Here is a 17,400-nt window from a genome sequence, read left to right as displayed (position 1 = left end):
ATACTAGCATAGAGATCGAGTCATGCCTTCTCATTTCTCTGAGATTGTCTACACTCTGCCTGAATGTTTTGTGATTCATTTAATTATTTTGTATTGAATGTGCCTAGGAAAAGTGGATATATAGGACGTAACAAAGTTAAAGCATCAAATAAGGCAATGCGGGGATGCTTAAATGTGTGTTAGAAATAAAACATTTAGTTAAATTGTAGTGCCCTTGAGTAGGTTCTGAATTGTACTGCTTGTAATTTGATGGTGTGATCTATCTCATTTCCTCCAAGTAGCCATGGAATATTTCGTTATTTGTTTCTCGTCTACTTTTTCAGATCTGATTGTATGCTTTTTTACTCAAATAAAAATGAAATTTCTGTTTCCGGTACCAATTCCCACCTTTTCTGGGTGCTTATGTTATTGCTAATTAAAAAACACAAATTTAGTTAGATATTTTCCTTTTGAAAACATTTATGTTAAAATTCGCTCAACATGAAAACTTGTAAATGGAAATTCATGATTTTTATTTTTTGTAAGAAATAATGTAAATTGTAAATGTTCAGCATGGGGCATGATGAAGCAGCCTTGGGAAAAAAATCTCAAGAAGGTGCTAGAAAATTGTCAAAGTGTTCTTGAATACAGTAAATGACAAAGGACAACACATAAGCTTTGGTGTTTTCCCATTCATATAGCATACATGTAGCATGATGTATGATCCTGCAGTCTTAAATGCCTTTGAATGTCGAGAATATACATAGGAAAAACAAACTGGCTAAAACATACATAAGAACAATAGTTTTTGGATGTTTGGGGTTTTTATTCTTTGTGGCTAGGTATGTAATGCTCTATATTCATGTATCTGTTTTGCATAAAATTTTAATGAGCGAAATGGATAGACTATTTTTTGTATCAATTTTAGAAAACTTCAGAACTAGTTTGAAACTTGGAGTGAATTTGAGCTATTTCCTCTTATTTATCAATTCAGCATCATGTCATTGTGTTGCGCTGGATGTTGATGGCCGTTGTTACACTTGGGGCCGCAATGAGGTAATCCAATTTTTTCTTTGGTTATTATGTTTGTTCGTTATTATATTTGAATGCTTTGGATAAAAATCTCACATATTTATGTTTCCAGAAGGGACAACTTGGACATGGAGACCTAATACAACGTGACATTCCAACCAGGGTACTAGGATTGTCAAAGTAAGTTTTGTGCATTGCAGTTTGCATTTTGTTTCTCTATTTGTGTTTCAATCACGTGTTAGTTAAGTGGGAGATGAGTTCTGTTTTATTTATTTAAATGTGAAATCATTATTGTTGGTGTTGAATGAATAACATGGAAAATGTTTGTGGCTGAATTTTTCCATTTGGTAATTTTCTGTTTTATCTTTCCAAAAATGATTAGCCCATTTACATTTTGCCCAATTTTTGTAGAATAAACTTATCTTACTGAAAAAGTACATAAATTTTCTAGAAATTGTTGAAAATCCTCAGAAAGTTGAATATTTTTACCAAAATGTCAGTGAAGATGTATATGGCATTTTAAGAATTGGTAAGGTTTGCCTTGATGCATACATGAAGTTTGTTGGCCAAAAATAATGTTTGGCCATTTTTTTTGTTTCCACAGAAGCAAATCTGTAATTTTTATCAATGGTTAATAAAAATGACATTCTGTAGACCCACTTAGTGTGTATGCATGGCTATTCAAGAAAACAACCAAAATTATTGTCATCAGGACTGAAAATAGACAGCGCTGTCAGAGAGATCATCAGCAATATAGTCTCAGTGAAGGTGTAGGAAAATCATGACCAGAGACAGAAACATAAATATATACACTCTCAGTAGAGAGTTGAAATTGAGCACTAAAATGAGCTCATATATCACCTGATATATAAAAAGCAAAAAACTGACAATTGAAAATTTAGATGCAGTCCCCGGCTGAGGAAGAACAGGCTCCAGCATAGGATGACAAACATGTGAAGTAGAGGAGCCAGTGTGAACTTCACAAATCTGCCAATTCCCCGGATCCAGAACTAATACTGATTTGGACAGTTGATCTGCCTCCAAGTTCTGCTCCCTGAATACGCGGTGACATGTAAATGAGTTGAAGGAATTTTTAATGTTAAAGGTATTTTTTATATTAATAGCATGATTCAAGATAGGAGACGGGAGAATATTTCTGGAAGCCTGGACTCTGTTTATCCAATTCAGCAAAAGCAAAGAATCACCAAACAAACTGAAGATATGTAAACCCCTATTCAAGAGCAAAGCAAATAAGATTTCTGCAAGACAGTAGTTCAGCATAGTTGTTCGACCCTGGCCCATAACCCATAGAGACATGAAAAGAGTGTGAACTAGAAATATGAATAATAAGGTCAACAACACTACAAACTACCAAGGCTTCAGAGGCCCCATAAAAAAAGGCGCATGGAAGAGATTGATCTGGATATTCGGCCTCAATAATTCGAACTTTGCGCACGTCCTTATCTTGGGGAAAATGACTCAATATGGCCATTGCTTCAGCTGCAACCAACTTGTTGAAGAATGTAACTGGTGTTGGTCTTCATAATTGTAATTGAGTCATGATGTAATATATTTATCAAAAGAAAGAGAAATAAATTTTATCACTAAAGAAATTGACTTATTAAAGCATGGGTTTCATGCTTGGGTCAATTGTTTATAGGTCAAAGTCTCCATTGCAGGCTTCCAGGGTCTATGTAAAGTGTCCTTGTCCATGTCATAATGTAAAGAACCTTTTATTGTAAAATAGGTCTTCTAGGCCTCCTCCACCAAGTCGGCGTCAAGGAAGGACAAATCAGCCTCAATAAGGGAATTTGACCTCACAAACACACTATATATTGGAGCAACTTGACTCATTTGGAAACACACCCCACACAAGTTCGAATTGCGATAGCTGGGAGTAGAAAAAGTGTGAAGTTCAAGAAAGAAGTTGGAATCGAAGTTTATGGGTTTCTCTCTCTCTCTCATGTGCAACGAAATTTTGAAGTTGCATCGAAGCTGTGAAGTTGCATCGAAGCTATGACGCTGAATCAAGGTCGAACTTGTGAAGCTGCAACAAAGATGTCAAGTTACATCAAGGTCGAAGGTGTGAATTTGCATCAAGGTCATAGGTGTGAAGTTGCTAGGCTGGAGCTACCGATGTTGCTAGATCAAAAATGTAGTCCCAAAGCTGGGTCAAAATTTTGAATCCGGGGGTCGGAATTCTAGGTTGAAACTGCATTTCAGAAGTTGGCACTTGGTAACTTTGGAAGAGATCATCTATTAGGAGTTGACTTGGTTGAGGAAGGGCTTTTCGTCTAGAGTCTTGGTCTATATCAATTTGAATCTACTGAAGTAAGCGTTCTGACTAGGTTTTCCGCTATCAAGGGGTTTAGCCTTGGCTGATGCCTACATTTGATGTCCATGATCTTCATGTTTTTGCTTTGATGATTGCTTGATGAAAAGAAGATAAAGGAAGAACATAAAATAAACTAACAGGAACAAAATAATATCGCAAGTAATTGTCAACATAAGAAAATATTTCTGCCTTTCTGATTTTCTAACACAACCGGGGGGCGGAGGACTAATTAGGAAATATTGAACGATTGCAAGAGATACAAGTCCCCCAAGAAATAATCAAAAGAAAAACTTTAAAGATATGAGATGATGGGAGAGATAATCATTGTTACCATGTAGTAATTGGAGAGTGACATCAGATTATTGGAGCATTGATTCGAAACTGTCGCTACCTTTATCTGCAACTAGGATCATTGTGGAGATATTTTTAACTCCACTTGGTGTGGACTTGGGGGTAGGTCTCGAGTTGATGCTGTCTCTCAATTTTCAACTCCATCTAGGCTTACTCCTAGTGAAGCCAAGGGTGGTGGACACTACAAAATCTTTAAGGATCAACTAATGAAGTTAAAGTTCTAAGAGTTAGTGAAGATGACCAAGATACAACTCATTATACAGAGTCAAAGGGCACTCATGAGCATACACATCCACAAGTATTAAATTTGTAAATTGAAATCAAGAGATCAATGCTAAATTATAAGTGTGGTGGGCTCCAGTATTGTAGCAATAATGCTACAACTCCTGGAGCTTCCTATCTCTAATTTTATCAACCCGGTAGTTCGTACAAACTTGGAAGCGACGGTGCTGTATGCACAAGTACTAGCTCTTGTCGCAGCTGTCACTTGGTCAGCTGGCACAAGTCCGCTAGGGCTCAAGCCAACTTCTATATGCTCACAGAAGAAGCTTTATGAATGATGGACGAAAGCTAACTCAAAGGAGACTAGTCTAATTGCAGAAAGAAACTGAAAGCCAATAAAGCATGAAAACCCTAGTAAACCCTAATTTGACTAGCTAGACCCTTACAATGCAAAACTGTGAATGAAACTACTACCACTAATGCCATTACTTGTAGTGAGCTGAAATACATGCATCTAAGCTACTTGCATCTGAAAAGACATGTTTTTGTATTTTTTCATTAAGTGGTTGGATTTATTGTGATGATGCTTTTGATTAGGGTTTGGTTGTGCAGGAGCGGTTTGAATGGAAGGAAAGCATGGGCAAGGTCAGGATGGCTAGGGGAGGTCCCAGAGGGTCTCTAGCATCAGTCCACAGAAGTCTACCACGCTCGGATGCTCAGCAACCGAGTTTGCAGGCTTCTACAGGAAGTCTGCAGGGGATCCTACAGGAAACTCAGGGATTCTACAGGAAGTCTGTGCAATTCTACAGGATGTTTGACCGTGGAAGTTTTGGAAGACGGTGAAGTGTTGGAGTGGTGTGGGAGGATAGGTGTGATGGAGATGGAGCTGGTGATGGCTCAGGAGCAGAGAAATCAGATGGAGGAAGAGTGCATGCAGTGGGTTGATGGCTGGAAGGATGGGATCACGAAAGGTTAAGTAAATGAAGCTACGTGGCAATGGATGAGTTGGAGGGTAAATGAGCTGGACAGAGGCCGAGTAGGGCTTGAGGAGAGATCAAGAAGAAGAAGAAGGAAGTGGAATGATATGGAGCAGCGTAAATGAAACAAATGACTTATGCACCAAAAGTGAGAATTCATTAACCTATGATAACTGTGCCATGAAACCTATGAACAACAATGGAAAACCAAGAAATGAAACTCGTGCATGGAAGTGGAATGTAGGAGTATGGTTCAATATCAAAAGTGCATGGATGGATCTTCAATGAAAATGTCTATGTTGCAGCTTGCATGGAAGTGAGAAGAACTGCGTTTCTTTTTGGTGGTTGGTTATGGACTGCACCCCAATCCCTAAGAGAGATGGCAGTGAGCCTTAACAACCTTTTTCTGGAGCTCCAATAAATTATAACTATCCTCCTATCGAATCTAAGCAACTGAAAGCAAATTCACCATAAACTAATCCTATTCAATCTCATGAAAAAGACTAAATTAACAGACTGTAAATTCGAATTGCATGTTCAAGTAAAGACTCAAAGTGCTGGAACGAAATGCAAATAACATTACAACACCGAGGAGATCTATTGCTCTCAGGTTGGGCCCTAACCTGAGAGCTATAGCTCCCTTAGAAACTCAGAATGAGATCAAAATCTGCCTGCCTTTATTCATAACCAAAAATCTGATGTCATGCCAAAACTGGCTTACATAAGGAACAAACACCGAGCTGTAGCTCGTACTTCCAAATTACAAGAGCAATACAAAAGTTCAAAAAGCTTCTATCCAAGGTTACGGCCTCAGTATTTATGCAAAATGATCATCCAACAGGTGTCCTTGATTTGTGGAGCTCGGCTGTCCAACTGAAGGTTAAACTGCTGATCCTGTAGAACAGTTATAACTGTTGTTCCTGTAAGACAGTGGTAACTACGGTTCCTGTAGAACGGTTGGCTGCCTCTAAGCTCATTGGGGAGATTGGTTGGAGCTCGGAGCTATGGTGGGAATCACGAGGAAGGTCCCTAAGACTGTGGACATCCTCTCCTAAAAACCAGCAGTGCCACCTTACTATCTCCTTGTCTCCTTTCTCGTGGTCTTTTCTCCCTTTTAATGCCAAAAGCCTGAAAGCATCATGCATTAGTCACGTAGATAGAATGCCTACCCTTCTTCCTACAAACAACACGAATAAACCAAGAAATGAATGCATAAGCAATAAAAAATGAATGGTTTGAGCAGAGCAAGTAGGCCTAATGAGCCCAAATTGTACCAAAAATTGGGGCTCATCAAAGTGTCTGCTAAATTATTGCTCCAAGTAAAGATAATAATGAAGTGCTTTGAGAGCAATGCGTGAAATGGAGATGTCACAAGAGATAAGTGAAAGGAAGGATTGCAATATTTAGGAAAAACAAAGTTACAACAAATTTTCTAAAACTCCCATTTAGCAAATTGGGGATATAGAATGGTATAAAGAGGCAAAAATATTGAAAAATTTTCCAATGAAGAAAGAGATACAAGAAGAGTACAGTGGTTGAAAATTTGCAATCTTCCAAGGTGTTCAAGGTAAGTGTCCAAAGGGCAGATTGTCCATTGTTCCTTATAAAAACTGCCCAAAAGGACCATCTTTGAAGGCTGCAAACTCTACTAAAAAATGTAGTCCCTAAAGACTTTCTTCACTACCCCAAAAACTAGTTAAGAGCATAGTTCGCTTTGTCCTATGCATCTACCCAAAAAGACATTAAAAGGCAATAGCTAAGTAAAACTTAAAAAGAAAGTGTCAAAATTCAGCATATATTAGAATTGATTCTTAGAATTATTTTGGATTTCAAGCAATGAAGCACTACTCTAATTTCCTCACCGTGAACTAAGTTCTTAGAGAAAATAGACCAAAAGCAAAAGCCTCTTTTGCTCAAAATTTTAAAATTTTGCACATGAAAAGTAACAAAATGAAATCTATTAGAAAATGATGGAAGGAAGGAAATAGATGGGCTCTTTAAAGCCTCTTCTTTTGGATCCTCTTGAAAGTTTGGGGATGGCTTGAAGTGAATTTTATTGTGGGCTCCTTGGTTGGCTTAGAGTTGAATAGTTTAACCAACAACGTCCCCAATCTCCAAGTAACTTGGTTGCTTGCACATAGTAAACCGAAATCCTGCCAAGCGATGATTAAAATCAAAGTGGGGTGACTCACATGACAACAATGCCTCTTTGGGCTTAGATGAAAAACAAAAGTAAGCAAGAGAGAGTAATCGTTCAAACAATTATATCATCACCATTGAAAAAAGCACAAGGTTACCTCATAACTCAAGAGTCATCCACCATAATACAAACCAAGTGAGACTTCCATAGTCTTTTCAATGTGTTATTGAATGCGAAAAGTATTCCAACAGAGTATGCCTAGTCATAGTGCTTTGAGCCATCCGAGCAATGGGACCATAAATATATAAAGTTGAGGGAGCAAATCCCAGTAACCAATCCATCAAACAAGTCACAAATAATTGTCAATCTTAAGGAGAACTCGAATCAACCAAGTGTAGAGGGGTTGACCAAGTGTGAAGTTGACTATTGTAGTTGTGGCCATAGACTGGATGTAGACTCCCCTTTGCTGGCAACGTATTCTGTCTTGTCTGTGAATATGAGTCCCATTTGATAGCTAGAGTGGATGAGAAGATTGGAGATGACAAATCCCCACAAAAGTGGACTCAATTGAGGTGGAACGCCAGTGATTCTTGCAAGTGCTGTATGGAGCTTGTAGTTTCTTGTGAGTAGACCACATGGAGGTTGAGCTGAATACATGTAGAATGAGGGAGGCTAAACTAAAGGATCATATGAAGACAACCAAACACAAACATAAGACATTGAGAGTTAGGTCTAATGAGAATACAGTGAAAGATAGAGAATGAGAATGGATAAAGTCACCAATGTTATATCAACTTGCAACTGCAGTGTTCTTGCTCTTTGCTTGAAGATCTCCTTTTCTTGATCAAATCTTGTCCTTCACACTTGCTCTATATCTTCCCTTGCTCTTACTCTTCACTCGCTCTTACACTACGCTTGCAAACACTCAACAATAGCTCTCCTTTACAATGAAAATGCATCTCTCAACTCTCACTTGCTCTTGCTTAAATAAATGAGAAAGGAGAGGAGTTATAAAATGAATTCATGCCTTGAGCCAATATTAGGAGAATCAAATTCCATGAGGGAGGAGTTACTCTAGGAGAAGTGTAACTCATCCAAGAATAGAGAGAGATGTACACTTGAATTAAGGAGTTACAATTTGAATTAAGGAGAGAGAGAATTACACTTAGACATGAGAATATTTTGGTGAGAGTGACAAATGAAATTGAATGAGGGAGTTACAAGTGCATTTAATGAGGAGCTACACTTTTCCCATACATTGAATTAGTGAGGGAGAGTTACATTCTCTTAAGTGTGGAGTTACTATTTTATTCCGAGAGAGAAGTTTAATTTGACAAGTAAGAGATTGTCAATTTAATTTACTTATTTCATGATAGAATTCGTTTTTATTAATCCATTAAAGGTGAATGACTTTAGATCATTTTATAAATGATAGTACATTAATCATAATAATACTAGTAAGGATTCCATATGTCGAGATCATCCTTGATCATTTGGACATGACTTTCTATTTTTTGAAAGTCACTTCCAAATTAAGATGCGTCTTACTATTTTTGGAAAGTCATTAGAATTGTCAAAAATAGAATTTTATTGTAGGCTATTTAAACATAACTAAAAGATGTGATTTCATCTAGGAGAAATTCATCCTCGAGCTGCCAAATTTTAACGCTAAAATTCCTTGACTTTAAAGCCTATTTGACGTCCAAGTCAACTCATTAACCTGCGTTCTATTTTCAAGTAATTTCTCATGCCCCCTTTTGACTTTGAAAACATTTTTAATATGTTTCCATTATTAATTATTTGAATTTCTTTGTCCTTTTCACTACTCACATTAGAGAAAGTGGGGTTTCAAGGTGAAATTTTGACTTCTTGACTTCCAAAGTGCATGTTAAAATAATGTTGGGTCCATGAGCACGAATTTTGAGTACTCACATGCCCAAAACATTTTTTAATACCACTTATTTACATTATTACATAGGAAATTAATTAAAAAGTCTTATCTTGTGGGAATTTTTAATAATTTGAAAAATTAGTGTTTGTAGATTTCTGTGGTGATGAAATTGCTCGACAGTAGACATTTTTATCGTTGACATTTTGAGTCTAAACCAAGACTCCTCGTCAAATTCCGTGAGACTTTGGAAATGACCTAGCATGGTAATATACATTGACCCTAGACATTAGGACCAATGAAAGGCCCGATTATTTAGCCACACTCTAGCTTTGGAGGTATTCTGTGAAAAGACTCAATTAATTACTTGTTATTGAAGAGTGAAAAGGAAAAACACTCTAGAGTGGAGTGACTTGTTAACTGGGTCCTAGGTCTCGTAAGCTTGTTTCACAAGTTCATCATGCTAGCCGACATTTATTACAATTGCCCTATAAGGGTTATGATATTTAAGAGAAGATATTATAGAGAGAGGAGAGAGAAAATGAGGTATATACGCCATGCTCACTTCTAAATTTCTGGAAAAATTGTCAAGAGCTCATCTTCATGGTGCAATGGGGTCTATTCCCTTACTAGGTACAAATCAACAAGTAACAAGGCACATGAGGGTTTATATGGCATTTTGTGTTGTTTTCGAGGTAGGAGGTTAGCATGTAACCACTTTCTTGTCAAACACTTGAAATTGAAGTCATCGCTAGGGATTTTAGTTAATTTTATTTGTAAAGTGGAGGAAGGTGTTGAAGAAAGTGTAACTAGGTTTGGTCTTCATAAATATGAAATGTACTTTTGATTCTTGTATTTTGTAAAAGAAAGAAAAATGATTATTATTATTATTGAGGTTCGGTTTCTTGCCCAAGAAATTTGTTTTATAGGTTAAGCACTAGTTGAAATTGCTTTTAGGATTGTTCTAGGTCAAGAAGTCAAATAGGGACATTGTCATAATATGAAGACACCTTCGGGCATCTTGTAAATTGTACAAAGAATTATATTTGTATTTCATTGAGCCTTCCAAGAGCAAGTCAGCTTGCCAACCTGTCAAGTCGGCCTAGAAGCTGGAATTTGTATCGTTGGAAGAGATATATATAGAAGACAGTTCGACCTCATTTGGATACATTCATTCCTCTCTCTTTCATGTGAAGGAAGAAGAAGAAAAGGGCAAGCAAAGAAGGTAGAAGAAGGAGAAGAAGTGTTTTGGGTTCCTCTCTCTCTCTCTTTTTCTCCACAAGTGCGAAGAAGAGGGCTGAAATTCTACAACTTTTCAATAGGGTTTCTGTTGTCGGGCTAGGGTTTCATTGTGGAGGTTGGATCTGTTGAAAAAGCGCTGAAGGAAGGGCCAACAAAGTCCCCTTCTAGATGCAAAGGACAAATTAAGTCAAGCGAGACAGTTGGAGGCAAAGAAGAGGCATTTCTAGTCCACATGTGCGAAGTAGTTGCTGTTGGAGGCCGAAATTGCAGATTTGCAGTTAGGGCCAAAAAGTTGTCGCTGGAGGTCGAAGTAATGTTGTTGGAAGAGATTCTGCTGGGTTTGGAAAGCAGTGAAACAAGCACATTCTCTAGAAGCCGATCTTGGACTTGGAAGGGCCTAAGTGTTGATCGAGGGTCTTGGTATTCGTCTATAAAGAATCCATAAGAAGAGATTGAAGGGTTTTCCTCTCAAGAGGAGAGGTTTTTCCCTGGCTTGGAGCCTACATATTGTGTACTTGTATCTTGTTGATCTTCTTGTTTTTGTAGTTTTTTCATGATTAAAGAGCACACTATAATAATAATAAGAAGAAGATAATCCTAATAAGTAAAAAGACATCACAAGTAGTTATCATAGTTAGAAGAATCATTAATGTCATCTTGCCTTAGATTTTTCAACATGGTTTTAGAGCTATGGTTTGCACAAGGCATGAAGAAGGTCAACTCTATTAAGAAGAAGCTTTACAAGAAATGTTCATCATTAGCAAGTCTCATCAAGCGAAGTTTCAAAGCGGTATGGAATAGTCTCTTATCTTCTAGAGATCTCAAATCTTCAAAGAATGAAGGATGTTCTCAGCCCTCACCAAAACATTTCAAGATGAAAATATATGGGTGATAGATAGTGGAGCTTCAAGGCACATAATTGAATATCACAAGGAACTGAAAAACCTATCCAAAGGGAAGTCCTCCCACTGTGTGGAGCTTGGTGCCAACAAGAGCTATCCGGTAAAAGGCAATGGATCTACACCAATTGAGCTAGAAGGAGGAGGTAACATTCATCTCAACAACATTCTATATGTTCTAGGTTTGTGCAAAAATCATATTTTTGTTTCACCATTAGAAGAAAAAAGAGAGAGTTGCTTTTATAGATGGTAAAGTAGTGGTTTGGGCTAAAGATTCTAACATTGAAAAATCTAGAACCATTGGAATTCGAGAAGGACGACTCTACAGACTAGCATCTCCTCTAAATGAAGCACTTGTCTACATTGAGATAAATTTGTGTGAACTTTGGCATAGAAGATTGGGCCTTCTTCATTACAAGATCTTGCCAACTCTAAACTCCATTGTAAATGGGATACCAAATCTCAAAGAAGACCATGAAGGAGTTTGCAAAGGCTGTGCTCTGGGAGAGAATGCAAGGAAACCATTTGCAAATAGTACATCTAGACCTCAAGAGATTTTAGATCTCATCCACTTTGATGTATGTGGTCCCATGTCTAAATCACTTGGGGGTCATCTATACTATGTTACTTTCATTGATGATCATTCAAGGAAAACTTGGGTTTATTTACTTAAATCCAAGGACAAAGTATTCATAAAATTTCAAGAATTCAAGGCAGATGTAGAAAATCTTACAGAAAGAAAGATAAAGATTCTAAGGTTAGACTATGTGTTCTAAAGAACTCATTGCTTTTTGTAAGGAGGCTGAGATTAAGAGGGGGCTTGTAGTTCCATACAATGCCGAGCAAAATGGAGTAGCTGAATGAAAGAATAGAGCTATAGAAGATCAAGATCTACGGAAATTCCTATAGGTGTTGAAATTTGGTACCGGAGGACAGGTGGTTCCCTTGGGCTTTGATCTTTGGCCTAGGGAAAAGTGTCCAAAAGAATTTAATTTTTCTCCTAAAGTGACTTTATAATTTTATAAAGTTAAATCTAATTTAAAAGTGACTTTAAGTGATAAAGTTACTAAGTCTAATTTTAAAGTAAATGAAAAATTAGAAAGGAAAAGTGACTTTGGAAATAAATGACTAAGTGGGTCTTTATTAAAGTGGGGTGAATTAAAAAATAGAAAGTGAGATTTAAATGAGCATTTAATCTCAACCATTGATCTAAATCTATTTCAGCCATTGGATTTAGAGATCACCCAAAAGTCACTTGGATCACCCAAAAGTCACTTGGAGTTATATTAAAGGAGGAAAAGGAGGAAAAGGTCATTCATTCTTTCATGAGCAGATTGGGAGAAAGAGAGCAAGAGAGCAAGAGAGATTTCTGAGCAGGGAGGAGAAGGAGACAGCAGCTTGGCACACATTCCAAGGCAGCAGTTGAGCAGATTTGTACAGCTGATTCAGCACATAGTGAAAAATCAGATTTTTGCACAAAAATCGAGGAGCAGTTTGCTGATTTTTCTGCACACAAAACGGATGCCGTACAACATTTATTGCTGTCCTGTTTGCTGTAATTTCCAGATTGTTGTGAGGCACGGGAAAGGAGATAAATTGTAAATTTGCTTGCTGATTTTTTGCTGAATAATTCTCACTGTAAAAAGGCAATTTTCAGAAATAAAGAAAAGCTCTCAAACTGGTTTCCCCAAGAGTTGTAGGGGGTTTTTCCACGGTCAAGTTGACCAAAAATATCAGTGTTTTAATGGCTGTTTTTTATTGCTGATTTTTAATTCTGCAATTTCCAACATTCTGAAAAATTTCCAGAATTTGTGTTTTCAGCAATATTTATTTTTTTTCAGTCTGTTAAATATGGTTATGGGAATGGGCATTTAACTACATGGGAGAAATAAGGAGAAACTGAAAACCGGGGTGGGAAAACAAAGATTTTTACATGGTATCAGAGCTTGAGTGCTGAAGGGCAGTTTGAGACAGCAAAAAGAAAAATTACAATTGCTGATTTTTCACTCAGAAAATTCCAGCACGCTGATTTTTCCATAAACAACAGTTTTATCTTTACTACAACAGTGTTATTTTTCAGTTTTAGGACAACAGAATGGGCATATAAATTACAGCGTTTGGAAGGAGAGAATGCAGAGTATCTTTGAGGAGGCAGAAGTCTGGGATATCATGGTGCATACCGCACAGAACCTTGTTGTTGTGCCCACTGATGTTACTCAGTTGGCTGAGTATAAAAAGAAGAACAATAAGGGTAAGAGGCTGATTCTAGACGGAATCAAAGACCATTGCATTCCTCAGGTGAGAGGAAAGAGCAATGCCCATGAGATGTGGACAACATTGTCTAATCTCTACCAGAGTACCAATGAGAACCGGAAGATGGTCCTGAAAGAGAAGCTGAAGAACATTAATATGGGTAATGATAGTGCAGCTGGATATCTCACAAAGATTACTAATGTGAGAGATGAGTTGGCAGCGATTGGAGAGGCCATTCCACCCACTGAGTTGGTGCGGATTGCAGTGAATGGCCTCCCCCGTTCATGGTTGAACTTTGCTGATGGGGTTTGTGCACGTGAGACCCTTCCCACATGGGAGAGGTTTTGGGATGATTGTATTCAGACAGAGATCAGGAAAGGACAGCTTGGGGCAGCCAAGCCAGTTGAGCAGGATGAGGACGTAGCACTGGTGGCAGGAGGCAAGAAAGGCAAAGGGAAGAAGCAGGGTTCCACAAGCGGTGGTGGAGGCAAAGGCAAAGGTAAAGGTAAACAGAGTAACTCACAGAAAGATTATTCCAAAGTGAAGTGTTGGAATTGTCAAAAGATGGGACACTATGCAGTTGTGTGTCCGGAGAAAAAGAAGAAGGGGAAGAATCAGGACGTGGCAGCTTCAGCAGAGATTGAGGACTTTGCTGGTCGTTTTGACCGAGAGTTTGCGTTCACTACGTGTGAGTCCTCTAGTGCAGGATCACCTGTCACACAGGTTCAGAGGGAGCATGATTTTCCCTCGATTAGCGGAGCATCTACATGTATCTGGTATGTGGACAGTGGGGCTTCACGTCACATGACAGGAGTCCGTGAGTACTTCTTAGAGCTTTCAGAGAGTGGCACTGATATTGAGGTAGTACTTAGTGATGACAGAGTTGTTAGAGCAGTCGGGGTGGGGACAATGACATTTCAGAGGGAGTCCAAACCTCCCTTGAAAGTTTCAGATGTTCTTTATGTGCCAGGGTTGAGGAAGAAGCTCATATCTGTCTCAGCTTTGGAGGACAGAGGATATGAGGTACTGTTCAGGGGAGGACAGGTGTTGATGTATCCCAGGGGGGCTCTAGCTGATTCAGCTAGAGTGATAGGTGTACGCCATGCAAAGGTGTACAAGTTTGCATTTCAGCCCCTTTTGGCATTGAGCAGTAGTACCGACAGCAGAGCTAGCAGTTCTGAGCTGTGTGAGATTTGGCACCGCAGGATGGGACATATGTATCATGGAGCCTTGAGGACATTGCGGGAGATCACTACAGGTGTGCCAGATTTCAGTACTGATCACTTTGATACTTGCAGAGGTTGTGCGATGGGCAAGTTTGCCAAATCCCCTTTTCCCAGCAGTGACAACAGAGCGGCGGGGATACTTGATTTGATTCATTCTGATGTGAGCGGTCAGATGTCTCATGTTTCCTTGAGTGGATATGAGTACTATGTCTTATTCATTGATGATCACTCCAGGAGGACCTGGATTTATTTCTTGAAGACTAAGAGTGAGGTCTTCAAGCGGTTTCAGGAGTTCAGAGCTCTTGTGGAGACTCAGGCAGGTCGAAAGATCAAGTCCCTGAGGTCGGACAATGGAGGAGAGTACACCCTTGGAGAGTTGGTTGACTATTGTGCGGAGGCAGGCATTAGGAAGGAGTTCACTGTTCCTTACAACCCCCAGCAGAACGAGGTTGCAGAGAGGAAGAACAGATCCATCATAGGGGTTGCCAAAGCCATGATACATGATCAGGGGTTGCCATTGTTCTTGTGGGCAGAGGCCTGCAACACAGCTGTTTACTTGCAGAACAGGAGTCCGCATCGTGCCTTGGGGCACATGACTCCGGAGGAGGCTTTCTCTGGGAAGAAGCCTGATCTTGGTCATCTTCATATCTTTGGATGCATTACATACTCCTATATACCCAAGGAGAAGAGGACCAAACTAGAGCCCACCGCAGAGAAGGGTATCTTTGTGGGCTACAGTGAGACCTCAAAGGCCTTTCGGATTTACATCCCTGCACAGAGGAGGGCAGGGCCTTTAGGAGGTCACGGGAGTTAGAGTATCTGGATCAGCGAGACCCTCAGCAGCAGTTGAGTCAGTCACAGGGATCCAGTGGGCAGGGATCAGGAGGATCCGGAGGTACATCCATGAGGATGTCAGGTACATCAGTGAGCAGTGGCTCGCCAAGCCAGAGGGGTGGTGCTCTGGGCAGCATGCAGAGCAGTTCACAGAGCAGTTCACTAGGGAGTCCACTGATGGACAGTTCACACGGTACCTCAGCTTCTACAGGTTCAGGTGCAGGTAGGAGGACAACAGACAGACAGTCAGGAGTTCAGGCTACTGATGATGATGAGGAGGAGGAGTTTCATTCTCCAGTGGGAGAAGTGCGCTCAGGGAAGAGGAAGCCCAAGTGGCTTCAGGACACCTTGAGAGATGCCACATCTGTTGCTGAGCCGAAGAGGCCGGTCAGAGAGAGTAGACCACCTGAGAGGTTTTGTAGCTATATGGCGATGGTTACCAGCATCCTTGACTCTGAGCCTTCTAGCTATGAGGAGGCAGCTAGCCAGCAGGTCTGGAGAGAGGCCATGCAGGGGAGTATTCTTCTATCATGAAGAATGATGTTTGGGAGGTGGTGCCGAGGCCTGAGGGCAAATCCGTGGTTACTTCCAGATGGCTTTACAAGGTAAAGCATGCTGTAGATGGCAGCATTGAGAAATTCAAAGCGAGGTTTGTGGCTAGAGGGTTCTCCCAGGTAGAGGGAGTTGATTATGAGGAGACCTTCACTCTCGTGGCTCGATATACTTCGATCCGCTCCATTATATCGATAGCAACAGAGATGGGTTGGAAGATCCACCAGATGGATGTGAAGACCGCATTTCTCAATGGCTTCATACAGGAGGTGTACATTGAGCAGCCACAGGGCTTTGAGGTGCATGGGAAGGAGTCCCATGTGTGCAGATTGAAGAAGGCCCTTTATGGCCTGAAGCAAGCTCCCAGAGCTTGGTACTCCAGGATAGATGCATACTTGCAGGGGATGGGTTTCACAAAGAGTGAGGCAGATCCGAACCTTTACTTTATTGTGATTGGTGAGGAGCCTCTCATTCTGGTGCTGTATGTGGATGACTTGATCATTACAGGTGCAGAGAGACTCATAGAGCATTGCAAGAGAGATCTTGCGGCGGAGTTTGAGATGAAGGACATCGGCTTGATGCATTACTTTTTGGGTTTGGAGGTGTGGCAGGAGGAGGGGCATTTCTTCTTGGGGCAGGGGAAGTATATTGTGGACATCCTTAGCAGATTCCACATGGAGGATTGTAGACCCATGTCGACACTAATGATCACCAACTGGAAGAAGCTTCATGCTTCGGATTTCGAGTTGGTGGATCCCACATTGTACAGGCAGCTGATTGGTTCTTTGATGTATTTGGTCAACACTAGACCAGATATCTGTTTTGCAGTCAACACGATGAGTCAGTTTATGTGTGAGCCTAGGAAGGTTCACTGGGTGGCTGCAAAACACATTTTGCGGTACTTGCAGGGGACAGTGGATTATGGTCTGGACTACAGGCAGGGATATGGAGTGAGATTGGCAGGGTACAATGATTCTGATTGGGCAGGTTGTGCTTCTGATAGGAAGAGCACTTCAGGTGTTGTTTTGGGTTGGGTTCAGCAGTAGTGTCATGGTTCAGCCGGAAGCAGCAGTCAGTAGCACTGAGTTTCAGCGGAAGCAGAGTATATGGCAGCCAGTCTAGCTAGTTGTGAGGCCATCGGGCTTCGCAAGATGTTGTTTGGCTTATTTGGTCAGCCGTTGAGACCTTCAGTGATTTACTGTGATAATCAGAGTTGCATTAAACTCACGGAGAATCCAGTATTTCATGACAGGTCAAAGCATATCGGGATCATATATCATTTCATCAGAGACTATGTTCAGAAGGGAGTTGTGAAACTTGAGTATATTTCCACTGATGAGCAGGTTGCAGATATCCTTACCAAAGCCTTACCACGGGGCAAGCATGTTTACTTCAGAGACAAGATGGGTGTGGTGAGGAACACCTTCCTCGGTAAGAGAGAGTGTTGAAATTTGGTACCGGAGGACAGGT

The 17,400-nt window shown here is 40.1% G+C and overlaps 1 protein-coding gene across 1 annotated transcript in view; it reads left to right on the top strand.

The window, feature by feature from the left end:
• LOC149213500 (Regulator of chromosome condensation (RCC1) family protein) overlaps window positions 1–17,400 on the top strand; it is a 154,795-nt gene that overhangs the window by 34,571 nt on the left and 102,824 nt on the right. The window contains exons 2-3 of the mRNA XM_089389052.1: window positions 974–1,035; window positions 1,124–1,191. Of these exons, the coding sequence (XP_089245178.1) occupies window positions 974–1,035; window positions 1,124–1,191 (130 nt within the window). The remainder of the gene's footprint in view (window positions 1–973; window positions 1,036–1,123; window positions 1,192–17,400) is intronic.

Source organism: Pinus tabuliformis, chromosome 1_1 (genome assembly GCF_031772625.1).
Source record: "Pinus tabuliformis cultivar Carrire ecotype Pingquan chromosome 1_1, CPIR1, whole genome shotgun sequence".
NCBI lineage: Eukaryota > Viridiplantae > Streptophyta > Pinopsida > Pinales > Pinaceae > Pinus > Pinus tabuliformis.
The sequence above is the reverse complement of the archived record's forward strand: the minus strand, read 5'-3'. Positions and strand labels throughout refer to the sequence as shown.